Source organism: Dipodomys spectabilis, unplaced genomic scaffold (assembly GCF_019054845.1).
Source record: "Dipodomys spectabilis isolate Male_0828 unplaced genomic scaffold, ASM1905484v1 ptg000130l, whole genome shotgun sequence".
NCBI lineage: Eukaryota > Metazoa > Chordata > Mammalia > Rodentia > Heteromyidae > Dipodomys > Dipodomys spectabilis.
In genome coordinates this window covers 491,368-505,119 of record NW_024870807.1, presented here as the reverse complement: position 1 = coordinate 505,119, position 13,752 = coordinate 491,368, and the positions used below count along the sequence as shown (strand labels likewise).

The window sequence follows — 13,752 nt, the reverse complement described above, 5'->3', positions numbered from 1 at the left end:
GGTTTGGGTCAGAACTACAGTTTGTACTCAGGGCTTTACACTTAATAGCTGGCCCTTTACCGTATGAGCCTTGCCTCCAGCCCTCCTCCTTTGCTGGTTATTTTGGAAATGGAGTTTAGCAAGATTTTGTGCCCTAACTAACTATAGTCCTCCTGCTCTCAGCCTCCTAGGATCATCAACATGAACTGCCAGAGTCCTGCTGGAAATTCTTTACTTCACTAGATATGTTATTATGCTATAGGATAGCCTTTGAATCTTCTATCATTACGACAAACTTGTTTTCATATTTAAGCTGTACATGGTGGTCCACAATTGTCATCTCAGGCACCCAGGAGAAACAGAAGCAGGAGAATTGACAAGTTTGAAGGCAGCCTGGGCTGCAGTAGAAGAATTTGTCCCCCTCCCCCAAAAAAGAAAAATACAAAGCGTGAGAGTATAGCTCAAGTGGTAGAACACTTGCCTAACTAGCTTGTTCAAGGGTGTCCGTTTTTTAAAAAAAAGGAGGGGGGGGATAGGAATTTCATTTTTATATAAAATGTCTCTTATTTTTGTTTACTTTAGAGTCGTAATTTGTTACTTTTAAGATTGCTAGGAAATATGTGACATTAAAGACGTCCAATTTTAGTTTGTTTCTTCTTAACTGTATGGTTTAACATTATTTATAGCTTGGGAACATAAAGCTTTACAAAAGTCAGAAACACATTTTTGTATAAAATGCAGTCAGAATGCAAATGCATTCATGGAAAGAATTCTTGGCAAATGTATTGACTTTTGTGCATTTTGTTTCCTTTTCTTAAAAAACTTAAATTGAGACCCTGCAATGAACACAATTGTTTGCAAATATAAAGAAAGGAGTGAAGACTCTGAGTGACACGGTTTAAAGTTAGTCAACCAAGAGTGATAACTGACCACCACAGTGGACACTTGGGAAAAGTATACTTAAATTGCAATTTTCAGTTGCATGGTTTTGTTAGCCAGTACTTACGCTTAAAAAAAAAAAAGTCAAACATGTTTAATGCATAGAGTAAATTTGCCATCTCCTGTAGCTCTGCTTAACACTTGTGCTTGGAGGCCACAGTGAATAAGTGGCCAGACACAAGTAACCATATCCATTCTGTAAAGATAGCTCTGAGCTCATATTCTGCTAATGAATAACATGAACTCAGTGAATAAGGAACACACATGAATTATTGATATTACCTTGCCCTTGTTGAGAATCTGTTTCTCCTATTGGAACAGATTTGTTAAAAGTACTGCTGATTAAATTGTGGGCTCTGAATTTATCATTCATTGTCTTGTTTTATGCTTTATGCTAAGTTGGGAAAAGAAAATACAAAGAAGTCAATCATAAAACTAGAAGACAGAAATATTTTTGCATGCCTTTCAGGATCATTAATAACTAAGTGAAAAGCATAGATTTAGAAACATATTCTTGAGCATTTTAAACAAAATGGTCCTTTGAAGTCTCAGAGACCACAATTTCCTTATATTAATGCTATGAATTTAAGTCTTAAGTTTTCGATAAGCAAGTGAATCATATGGTAGACACATGACAGTGTTCATTTGCTCTCCACTCCCCTGCTTCCTTTGTTGAGGTACTAGCTCAGCTTCTTTGTGACCTGAACATTACTAGATTAAGCTTGATATATAACAGGAATTAAATTCACCTATAATCTGCTCTTAGAACTAATTCTCACTTGTCTTTCTAATTGTACTGACTGTATTTTTAAGACCAAAACGAGAAACTCATTCAGGAGAATAGAGACCTACAGTTACGGTATCTGGAACAAAAGCAACAACTTGATGAACTTAAAAACCGCATGAAGTTTTTTAACCAGGTGAACTATTTTCCTTTTTCAAAATTATACCCAATATTTTATGCATAGAGAAAATACTTCTAAGCAAAAGTATTTGCAAAACAAGACAATTCAAGCATATTACTTATTAACTCTTTATTAAGCAGCTTTTGTTCTCTGTGCATCTTCTGATTAGCTGCAAAGCCTCCTGTACTTTCATAAATATCTCATTAGGATGTTTTATTTAATCTGTTTTAGGAAAGTGATATTAATGCTGATGAACTGAGTGAAGCTCTCCTGCTTATAAAGGTAGCTTTTTGAACTTGACCAGGAATCACATGTCTACATATATTTGAATATAATGATGACTTTTATCTGTAACCTTTATATTTAGAGGTTGAATTATTTGTGAGTCTTCTGAAACTTAGTGCATGTTTTACATATATCACCTCTCCTAGGACCTAAGTCAGTGTTCAGGTGACATTTCACTACAACATATGCATATTTCATTATGACATCAAAATTACATTTAAACCTCAAAAACTTGTTACTTAAAGCACTTTGGCTGTAACAAGCATTTTACTTTTACCTGGCCTAGTATAAACTAAGCTTTTATTTTTATACTATTCTTCCCTAAGAGACCTTGGTTTGAACCCTGTTATCTTAAGTAAAACATGGAATTATAAATACAACCAGAAGACTTTTTCTAGCTCTGGGATATTCTGTTATCTACAGCACAAGAAAACATACTTACTTCCTTTTCAAATCCCTTTGTACATTTTATTCAAATGAGGAAATACAAACAAATGTCTGTGATTCTTTTTGGTATCATGAAGCAATAAATTTTTTTAATATGTCTGTAATTGTTCCAGATTTCTATCCAAATATGTGTATTAGCACTACATTATTCCTTGCAGAAAAACAGAGTATATATTTTGAATTAATTACCGTTTCCTGCTATATGTAGTTTAATTCAAAGGATCACATTTTAGAATTTCTCATTTTAGTAATAAAACATGTTTTTTGTTTTAGGCTCAGAAGGAACAAAAAAATGGAGACCTTTCCTTTCTAGAGAAAGTAGATGGCAAAATAAATAAAGATCTAGAACGCTCCATGAGAGAGCTACAGGCAACTCATGCAGAAACAGTTCAAGAACTTGAAAAGACAAGAAATATGCTAATTATGCAACACAAAATTAATAAAGATTATCAGGTAATAGAATGCACTAAATTGGGAGGAAAGGTTTTCTGATGTTCTACTGATTACATTTCTAGGAAGTACTATGAATTTTACTACCTATGATAATCTTATTAAAAGTTGTCAACTATTATTTATTTCTGTGTTCCTGGAATTTAGGCTTTAACTAAGTAGTTGGAATAATTAGCTTATAAGTATCTTAAGAGAAATTAAAATAGTTTACAACTATTTAGGGGAATGAGCAGTAACAAGGTTAGATGAATTCATTATCCTGAGGTCGTGCAAGAACCACCTCACATTAGCATTTAACAAATCAGAAACTCATCTCCATAAAAAAGAAATCCAGTTTTGTTTATTTCACTTATGATTTGTGAACATTGCCAAACATAGTTTTCAGAGCCATAAACTATTAGAGGTCAGGAAACCATGGTATACAACTCCTGGCATTCCACATAAAAAAATAGGAGCTCTGAAAATGAAAATGAGACTAACACTAATTATTGAAACTGATTGCGTCTGATTTTTTTAGATGGAAGTTGAGGCGGTGACCCTAAAGATGGAAAACTTGCAGCAAGATTATGAACTGAAAATGGAGCATTATGTTCATCTTCTTGATATCAGAACTGCACGTATCCAGAAATTAGAAGGTACCATGTACACCATTTTGGATCATAGTAACTAAAGATTTTATAAAAGTTGAAAATGTTATACTAATCTTCACTCACAATCTCTCTTTGCTTTATCTTTCCCTATTTATAGCTATAACACTTAAGTCACTGGAAAGGCTGTTTTATCTGATTCTTTTCTGCTCAAGAATTTTAAATAGAATTTTTCAGATTTACTGCTTTTTTGAAATCATTGTTGTGGGCAAGATTTCAAAGTACCTCATAAAGTACTGCAGACTCAAATTTACTTCTGTAACTGTACTTCTAAGCAAATTATACACTTCAGCCAATAGGTCAGCTTGCTCTTCATTAGAGTCTTTTGCTCAATTTGCTAACTGTTCTTTTCCTGCTGTTTGTTCTCCCTGAACCTCCTTTTTACCTTGACCTCCAGATAATACCCTTCCCTGCTTCAGAATGTACCTAAGTGCTCTTCCATGTAACTACCATCCTCCTACCTGAAATATTCTAGCCAGTCATCTAAGGGAGCTGAGTGTAGTGACTATGCCTGTAAATTTCAGTACTCAGGAGACTGAGGCAAGATGATCACAAGTTCTAAGCCAGCTTGGGTCTACATAATGAGTTTGAGGCCACCTTACATAACATAACCCTGTCTGAAAAGGAAAGACAACATAAGAAAATCATCTGAAGAACTAGTTTAAAATACAACTTCCCAGGGCCTCAGCCTAGAAATTCTGGAGCCCATGATCTTGTTTATTTAGAGTTTACTGGAAGCTTCTGCGATGCAGATGAGCAACTGTACCTAGAAAAGCAATAACCTAGACTTTCTTGTAGTTTCCTGTTGTGTACTCAGAATTGTATGTTTGCAGAGAATGCAAATGTTCCTCAGCTGCTAGGTTTTTGCCTTCACAGAAAACACAGTGTAAGTTCTCTACTAATAAATACTAGATACTTTCATGTCCACTGCCCTACAATACTTCAGTTACCTGTGCCAGCAGTAACTTTACCCTCAAAAATGATTGAGGATCCCAAAGGCCTGTTGCTCATGACTTACTGACTAACTGATACTTATCATACTGCAAATTGAATTAGAAACTTTTTAAACTACTTCTATGTTTAAATAAACCTGTCACATGTTAACACAAATAATGTTATTTTTAAAAAGTGTCAATTTGTAAATATATATATATACACATATTAGAACAATGACATTTTTAATTTTTTTAACATTTTAAGTTTGTAACATTGTTACAAATTGTTTTAGGGTCTGAGCTAATAGAAACAGCTAGATTATTACATACATGTGCTTCAGTGTTTAATCTGTTGTGATCTCACACAGAGCCTCTAAAAAACTGCTTTATACACTTATAAACTAATAAAAATGAAAAAGGCAAATAACCTAGTATCATTAAGGTAGTTAGATCCCTAAAACCATTTTAGAAAACTTTAGAAATTTTCAGGCCACACTTTGAGGATCTCTGCTCTATGAAGGAATACTAAATAAATATCTTTATCTGACTGAACAGGCATTTCCAGAGGCCAAAGAGCAGTATGTACCTTTTATTCTAAGTAATATCCAACAAAAATTTGCCTAATGGGATTTTCTTGGTTAAAAGGAAGGTCATAACATGAAAAATTCTCATTTCTTTCAAGTCTTAGCAAGTTTTTACCAGCATGATTTATCTGTCCCCAAATTTCATTGGTTCATTCCATAAACACGATCACATCCCTAATGCATCCTAAGCAGAGTGCTAGCCAGTAAGAAAACAGGAAAAAAATAAAAACATAGGTGTTAGGTTTTTAAAAAGAGGTAGCCGAGTAAGAACAGCACCAGCACGCACGTGGTATTCAGGTAAGGGGTAGGTTTATTCAGTAGACCTGCTGGGAACAGGCAAGGTTGGCACTCCACGTGGCTGGGAAAGGCCTGGGAAGGAGAGAGAGCTGGGAAAGAGAGGAAAGAGCTAGAAAAGAGCAGAGAGAGGGGTAAGAACAGTAGCACTCACGTGGTATTCGGGTAAGGGGTAGGTTTATTCAGTAGACCTGCTGGGACCAGGCAAGGTTGGCACTCCACGTGGCTGGGAAAGAGAGAGAGGGAAGAGCTAGAGCAGAGAGAGAGCTAGAAAAGAAGAGCAAGAGCTAGAAAAGAACAGAGAGAGAAAGAAAGAGGAAAGAGCTAGAAAAGAAGAGCAAGAGCAAGAGAGCTAGAAAAGAAGAGCAAGAGCAAGAGAGCTAGAAAAGAAGAGCAAGAGCAAGCTCAAGAGCTAGAAACGAACAGAGAGAAAAAGAGAGGAAAGAGCTAGAAAAGAAGAGCAAGAGCAAGAGAGCTAGAAAAGAAGAGCAAGAGCAAGAGAGCTAGAAAAGAAGAGCAAGAGCAAGCTCAAGAGCTAGAAACGAACAGAGAGAAAAAGAGAGAGTCTGGGCCTGGGCTAGCTAGCCCTTATCTAGGGTATGGGCGGGGAAAGGTGTGGCCACATCAAATTCAGATGTGACCTCAGCGGATGCAGATGTGACCTCTTCCAGGTGTCCCAGTTGCCTAGGTAACGCAGGTACTGGGTGGAGACTTTGCTGCCAGGAGGGTGGAGTCTGCTTGCCATCCAGGGGCGGACCTTACAATAGGCACCACCCTCAATGAACTAGTAAGATGTGGACCAGTCAACAGATGGCTGTACTTTACTATAAAGAATGTAAAGCTAAGAAAAGCCAAAGGTATTATCTTCATTCATTTGTGCTGCTGTAACAAAATATCAGAGACTTGGTAATTTATAAATAACTGATTGTTTTGTTTTGGGTGCTAGAGATTAAACCTAAAGTTTAATGCATGCTATGAATGCTAAACATAGACTGTATCACAGAGCTGCACCCCTAGCCCCCAAAATTTTTCTCCTACAGTTCAGAAGGTTGTGAAGTCAAAGTTAAGTGGCCTGTATCTAGCAAGTGCCTTTGTGCTGTGTCACCCATGGCAAAAACGGAAGGGTGAAAGAGCACACACAGGAAAAACTCACTTTTATAATAAACCTGCCCTTATGATAAGGACATTCATGAGGACAGAGCTTCCATGGCCTAATACCTTCTTAAAATCTCAGGTCTGAACACTGTTAAATTTAGGATTTAGTTTCCAGCACATGAACTTTGAGGGACACATTCTAACATTGATAACTCAATGCTTATTTCTACCTCAGGGTTGGAAAGAAAACTAAACACAGTAGAAATAAAAGACAGAATATCCACTAAAAGTAATGAGTAGGATCTAGACAGTTAAGTGAAGTAGGTGAAAATGTCCTAAGCTTCTGGGCATGTTGGCTCATACCTGTAATCTCAATATTAGGAAATAGAGGCCCAAGGATTGTGAGTTTGAGGCCAGCCTGGGATGTATAGTGAGATTCTGTCTCAAATCAAAATAACACAAAACAAAACAGTCTCATACATTTGAGAAACTATACTGTAGATCTAACTTACTTGAACTGAAAATTAGTAAAGGAAAAAGAACCTGGAAATACGACTGGAAAGAAAAGTCTTAAAGCCTTTGTTCAGTACCTTCATAAGTTTGAAGCTTGTTAACCTGGAGAATTACTGAGGAATTTAATTTTTAATGTGGGAGTGATCCACTCAGTATTACATTTTGGAGAAGTGGTTTGAGTTCCGAGATAGTCTAGGTAATTGTCCGAATGTATGAAAAAGATGTATCGAGACAGACAAGGATAAATCTGAAAAAGCTTTAGGAAATAGTGTGGAATAGTAGTAATCTTATAGACATGAGGAAGTAAGGAAATGGAATCTAGGCTCTGCTTTCTAGCTTGGACAACTGGGTGAATGTGAACACCATCACTTCAGGTTTAAAATGCAGAAACAACTAGAAGACAATATGATAGGTTCTAGTTTTGGTATGTTGAGTTGCATGTGCCTTTGATATCCAATAAAAATAAAATATTAGACATGTGAGTCTGGAATTTAGGAATGAAATCTGTATTAAAAATAGAAATGGTGGCTTACAGCTTTAATCCCAGCTACTTAAGGAGTACATACTGGAAGGATTACAGTTTGAGACCAGCCTAGATAAAAAGTTAGCAAGATTCTCATCCCAACAAATAAGCTGACTGTAGTGGTACACCTGTAGTCCCTGCTACACAGGAGGCATAGGTAAAAGGATAGCAGTCTAGGACAATCAGACACCCCCCCCCCCCATATATCTGAAGTAGTAGAGCACATGGAGTCTTAGCTCAAACCCTAGAACCACTAAAAGAAGAAGGGTGTTTTTTGGTCATATTAATAGTAACAAAGATCATAAAAGTGGATGAGATCACTCTTGCATATCTTTGGACTAAGAAGAGGAGTTAAAAATGGAACCCCCCGCTCCAAGCAAGCTAACAGAAAAAGAAAACCCTATAAAGAATGAGAGGAACATGAACATGGAAGTGCCATGGAAGCCATGTCAGGATGAGAATCAGCCTCAAATGTAGGAATCACACAATACAATGCCTCAGGGTTGATGGTTCTAGTTGTTAATTGGTTATTGATGGCCTTTCCTGGAGTAGGTTCATGGAAAATGCAATATGTCTCTTACATGATTAGAAACACTTTTGAAAATATTTTTTCTAAAAATTTAATTTTCAAGGATTAAAAATGTACATAGAAAGAGATGTATTTTTACTCTGTAATTCTGAGGTTTAAATTAAAGGCCTTGAGCTTTCTGGGCAGGCACTCTACTGCTGAGCCACACCTCCAGCTGGTTAGTTTTAAGATAGCATCTTGCTATTATTTGCCCATATGGACATAGTCTAGTTATTTTAAGCTTCCTGTTATTACTGGGATTACAGGTGCACACCATCATATCTAGCTTCCCTCCATTTAGGTGGAGATCTCATACATTTTTCTGCCTGGGCTGGCCTGGCACCACATTGCTCCTTCCATTTAGTTTAGGATGACAGGCGCATATCACTATACCCAGCTATAGGTTGAAAAGAGTTCCTTGAACTTTTCTTGGGCTGGCCTCTAAGCAATCTTCGTGTGTGTGTGTGTGTGTGTGTGTGTGTGTGTGTGTGTGTGTGTGTGTGTGTGTGTGTGTGCGCGCGCACCTCTAAGCAATCTTCGTGTGTGTGTGTGTGTGTGTGTGTGTGTGCACACGTGCCTCTAAGCAATCTTCGTGTGTGTGTGTGTGTGTGTGCGCGCGCGCCTCTAAGCAATCTTCGTGTGTGTGTGTGTGTGTGTGTGTGTGTGTGTGTGTGTTGGTCCTGGGGCTTGAACTTAGGGCTTTGGCAATGTCCCTAAGCTTTTTTGTTCAAAGCTAGCATTCTACCACTTTGAGCCACAACACCACTTCCATTTTTCCAGTAGTTAATGGGAGATTAGAGTCTCACAGACTTTCTTGTCAAGGCCTACTTCAAACTACAATCCAGAGATTTCAGCCTCCTGAGTAGCTAGAATTACAAATGTGAACTGCTGGCACCTGACTATCCTTCCTATTCTTGACCTCTCAAGTAGCTATGATTACAGGAATAGGCCACTGGCAATTGGTTTGAAAGAGATAAATCTTTTTAAAAACTACTTTATAGAAATATAATTAGCCAGGCGCCAGAGGCTCACGCCTGTAATTCTAGCTACTCAGGAGGCTGAGATCTGAGGATCACAGTTCAAAGCCAGCCCAGGCAGGAAAGTCCATGAGATTTTTTTTTAATAAGTTTTTTATTGTGAAAATACTGTGCAGAGGGGTTACAATCACATGAGCAAGGTAATGAGTACATTTCTTATCAAGCATTGTTGCCTCCTCTGTTTTTCCCCTACCATCCCTTCCCTCCCATCTCCACAACTACATTCCCTCCCCATATCCCCCTCCCCGCCCCTGCCTAAATTGTAAAGTTTGTTTTTAGACATAGCATCTTGCACATCTCATTTTTGCAATGGGTCAACCTATATCCCTATTTAAACAATTTGTTTTTTTCCCGTCCACTCCCCAAATTATACCAACATCAAATACAGTGAAAACGGGTTATACCATGGGGGAGGGATGTGAGACTCTCCAATAAGCCACTAGAAAACCGGAAGTGGTGCTGTGGCTCAAGCGGTAGAGTGCTCACCTTGAGCTGAAGAGTGCAGGGAAAGCACCCAGGCCCAGAGTTCAAGCCCCACGACCGATTAAAAAAAAAAAAAAAAAGTGTAATTAAAGTACTTTAAGCTGCACATTTGAAGTACAGATTTGGTGAGCTTGGTCTATATATACAACTATAAAAACATCCCCACAATCAAAATAATAAGCATATCTATCGTCCACCAAAGTTGAAACATGTAAACCTTACTAAGCTATGGGGAGGGAGCCAGTGGAAAGAGAAACTGCTAAGAGAAGATAATGGCTAGAGCAGAAAGGAACAGGTGGGATCCATGACCTCCAGCTATTCAGTCAGAAGCTTGCTCTTCTTTTCCTTTTACCGAGTTTTGCCTTCGTCACATTGAAGTTGTACTATCTTTAATTGTTATTGTTTTGGTTGTAAACTGACAAATTACAGTGGTATGAATTTTGAAATAGTCTTATTGCTTCATAAGTGATGTCAAAACCAGTCATGAATTTCTTTCTAATGAAGTTACATAAAAACAGTCTTAGAGTCTGAAACTAAAGCTATTCCTTATAGACACTGGGAATTGCTGCCACTCCTGAGACCAATCTGCACCTTGTATGTCAGTACGAGAAGATCCCTGAACTGTGTGTCTTTTTTTGCAGCCCAATTAAAGGATATTGCCTATGGTACCAAGCAGTACAAATTCAAACCAGAAATCATGCAAGATGACTCTGTCGATGAATTTGATGAAGCCATTCACCTAGAACGGGGTGAAAATCTATTTGAAATCCATATCAACAAAGTAACCTTTTCTCCTGAAGTTTTGCAGACCTCTGGAGATAAAGAGCCTGTCACTTTCTGTACATATGCTTTTTATGATTTTGAACTACAGGCAACCCCTGTCGTAAGAGGCCTTCACCCAGAATATAACTTCACTTCTCAGTATCTTGTTCATGTTAACGACTTATTTTTGCAATATATTCAGAAAAATACCATCACTCTTGAAGTTCACCAAGCTTACAGCACAGATTATGAAACAATCGCAGCATGTCAATTGAGATTCCATGATATTTTAGAAAAAAGCGGTAGGATATTTTGCACAGCAACTCTGGTTGGTAAGTACAGTTTGTGTAAGGTTTTGATGTTTGAATCAATGATTTGTTATGTTAATTGTTAATATTAGCCTTGTTAATATTAACTAATACGTTAATTGCTGTTCCACTTATATTCTTTTTTATACTAAAGGTGCCTAGGTACAATGTTCCTGCCCACAAATGAACTATCTTTACTGTCATTGATAATGTCAGTAAAAATAGTGTTTAAACATATTTTTGGGGGCTGGGAAGTGGCTCAGTGGTAGAGCGCTTGCCTTGCATGCATGAGGCCCTGGGTTCGATTCCTCAGCACCACATAAGCAAAAAGAAAAAAACCAGAAGTGGCGCTGTGGCTCAAGTGGTAGAGTGCTAGCCTTGAGCTGAAGAGCTGAGGGACAGAGCCCAGGCCCAGAGTTCAGGCCCCACGACCGAACCCCCACCCCCAAAAAAAAAAATACTTGTTTATCCTATTGTTATCCTTGTTTGATAAAACATTATTTGTAGTGTATTCATCATTTTTTTGTTGTTGGTTATGGGGCTTCACGTTGGGACCTGAGTATGTGTGTATATGTGTTGTATTTATGTACGTATATGTAGTTGAGTATGAAGAAAAGTTAGAGCACAAAGCTAAAGAGAGCTGGAAGGTTGCTAGTTCGGTTAAGAGCTAAACATTATGACAAAGTGACATTTCTAAAATCAAAATGATGATCCATGGCAAAAAGGAAGGTTTAAGGCAGGGTAAATACCAAAAACAAAGATCTTAAGGAGAAACATATCTTATTGTAGGACAAACAAGGCAAGTACCTGGAGCAAAGAAACCAATAGAAAGGAACCAGACCATTTTTTTTTTTTATTGTGAAAATACTGTACAGAGGGGTTACAATTACATGGGCAAGATAGTGAGTACATTTCTTATCAAGCATTGTAGCCTCCTCCTTTGTTTACTCTTCCCATCTCTTCCCATCCTCCCTCCCCCCCCACCCAATCCTCCTCCCCCCCCAAGTTGTAAAGTTCGTTTTGGACATGACAACTTGTACTTCTCATTGTTGCAACAGGTCCACCTGTATTCTTATTTAAACGACTTGTTTTTCCCCTTCCCTTCCACAAATTATATGGACATCAAATACAGTGAAAGCAGGGGTTATACTGTGGGGGAAGGACATACAAAGCAACAAAGAAATAATCTTATAATTGCGTTAGAAACAAATGCATGAAAGAAAAAAAACATTTAAAATACATATCTTAGGGTTCATTTTCCTAACATCACCTTATCTGACCTTTTCTGCTTGACTCATACATATACTAGATATTGCAAATAAGGGAAATCATGGGGCCTTTGTTTCTTTGGGCTTGGCTTACTTCACTTAATATAATTTTTTCCAAGTCTTTCCATTTCCTAACAAATGGGGCAATGTCATTCTTTCTGATGGAGGCATAGAATTCCATTATGTATATATACCACATTTTCTTGATCCATTCATCTACTGAGGGGCATCTGGGTTGGTTCCAGATCTTAGCTATGGTAAATAGTGCTGCAATAAACATAGTTGTGCTGGTAGCTTTAGTGTGGTCTTGTTTGTAAACATTTGGGTAAATGCCCAAAAGTGGGACTGCTGGGTCATAGGGGAGCTCTATGTGGAGTCTTTTGAGGAACCTCCATACTACTTTCCAAAGTGGTTGAACAAGTTTACACTCCCACCAACAATGCAGTAAGGTTCCCTTCTGTACACATCCCCTCCAGCATCTGTTGTTATTAGAGTTCTTGATTTTTGCCATTCTAGCTGGTGTGAGGTGGTATCTCAATGTTGTTTTGATTTGCATTTCTTTTTTGGCTAGGGAGGTTGAGCATTTCTTCATGTGTCTATTGGCCATCCTTCTTTCTTCTTCAGAGAAGTTTCTCTTTAAGTCATTAGCCCACTTATTTATTGGGCAGTTGTTTCTTTGAGGCTTTGTTGTTGGGGGATTTAATTTTTTGAGTTCCAAGTATATTTTAGATATGAGACCCTTGTCCGTTGTATGGCTAGTGAAGATCTTCTCCCAATCCATGGGCTTTCTATTGATCTTGCTAGCTATGTCCTTTGCCATGCAGAAGCTCTGCAACTTCATGCAATCCCATTTTTCCAACCTTTCTTTGATTTGTTGTGTTTCCAGGTCTCTAGTAAGAAAATTTTGGCCTGCACCAAGGAGACCTAGGGTTTCTCCCATTCCATCCTGTAATATTTTCAGAGTGTCTGCTTTGACTCCGAGGTCTTTGATCCATTTGGAGTTGATTCTGGTGCAGGGTGATATATAAGGATCTAGCTTTAGTTTTCTACAAGTAGTTAACCAATTTTGCCAGCACCATTTACTGAAGAGGCTGTCTTTCTTCCATTCTATTTTTTTTAGCTCCCTTATCAAAGATTAGATGGCTATAGGGGAACCAGACCATTTATTGAGCCTCATAGATTAGAGTAGAAAGTTTGAAATTATTTAGGAATTATATGAAAGCACCCTGAGTGCTGTGGGAAGATTAATCTTAGGTAGCAAGATAGGAATGTAGGGCCATTCTCACTTTATTGCACTGACTGTGGAAAGTGGTGCTGGCTTGGATTCAGATAGTTATGAACATATTGATAGGATTTTTTGGTATATATTTCATTGTCTTCAAGATTTGTTGGTAAGCTGAATGTGGGTCAATGAGAGAAATAGAGAAGGTGAGAATTTGTGGCGTGGACCACTAGGAAAATGGTGATTCTATTTTCTGAGATCATGAAGACAGGGGAAGGAATAATCCAAGGAGGAAAGTAAATAATTCAGTTTTACACAAGATTGACCTGCCTATTAAACATCCAAATGGAGACATCAGGTAGCAGTTGGATAAAATAGTCTGAAGGTCAGGAGTATGTATATATACATACATATTATACATACATACATACATACATACATATATATATATATATATATATATATAGCTAGGGCACATAAAGCGCAGGCTTTTGCCTTATTTGCTACT

The 13,752-nt window shown here is 37.7% G+C and overlaps 1 protein-coding gene across 2 annotated transcripts in view; it reads left to right on the top strand.

The window, feature by feature from the left end:
• Rpgrip1l (RPGRIP1 like) overlaps positions 1-13,752 on the top strand; it is a 99,111-nt gene that overhangs the window by 35,541 nt on the left and 49,818 nt on the right. For both annotated transcript variants that reach the window (XM_042689960.1, XM_042689961.1), the window contains 5 exons: positions 1,732-1,838; positions 2,055-2,105; positions 2,829-3,008; positions 3,523-3,640; positions 10,326-10,778. In XM_042689960.1, the coding sequence (XP_042545894.1) occupies positions 1,732-1,838; positions 2,055-2,105; positions 2,829-3,008; positions 3,523-3,640; positions 10,326-10,778 (909 nt within the window). The remainder of the gene's footprint in view (positions 1-1,731; positions 1,839-2,054; positions 2,106-2,828; positions 3,009-3,522; positions 3,641-10,325; positions 10,779-13,752) is intronic.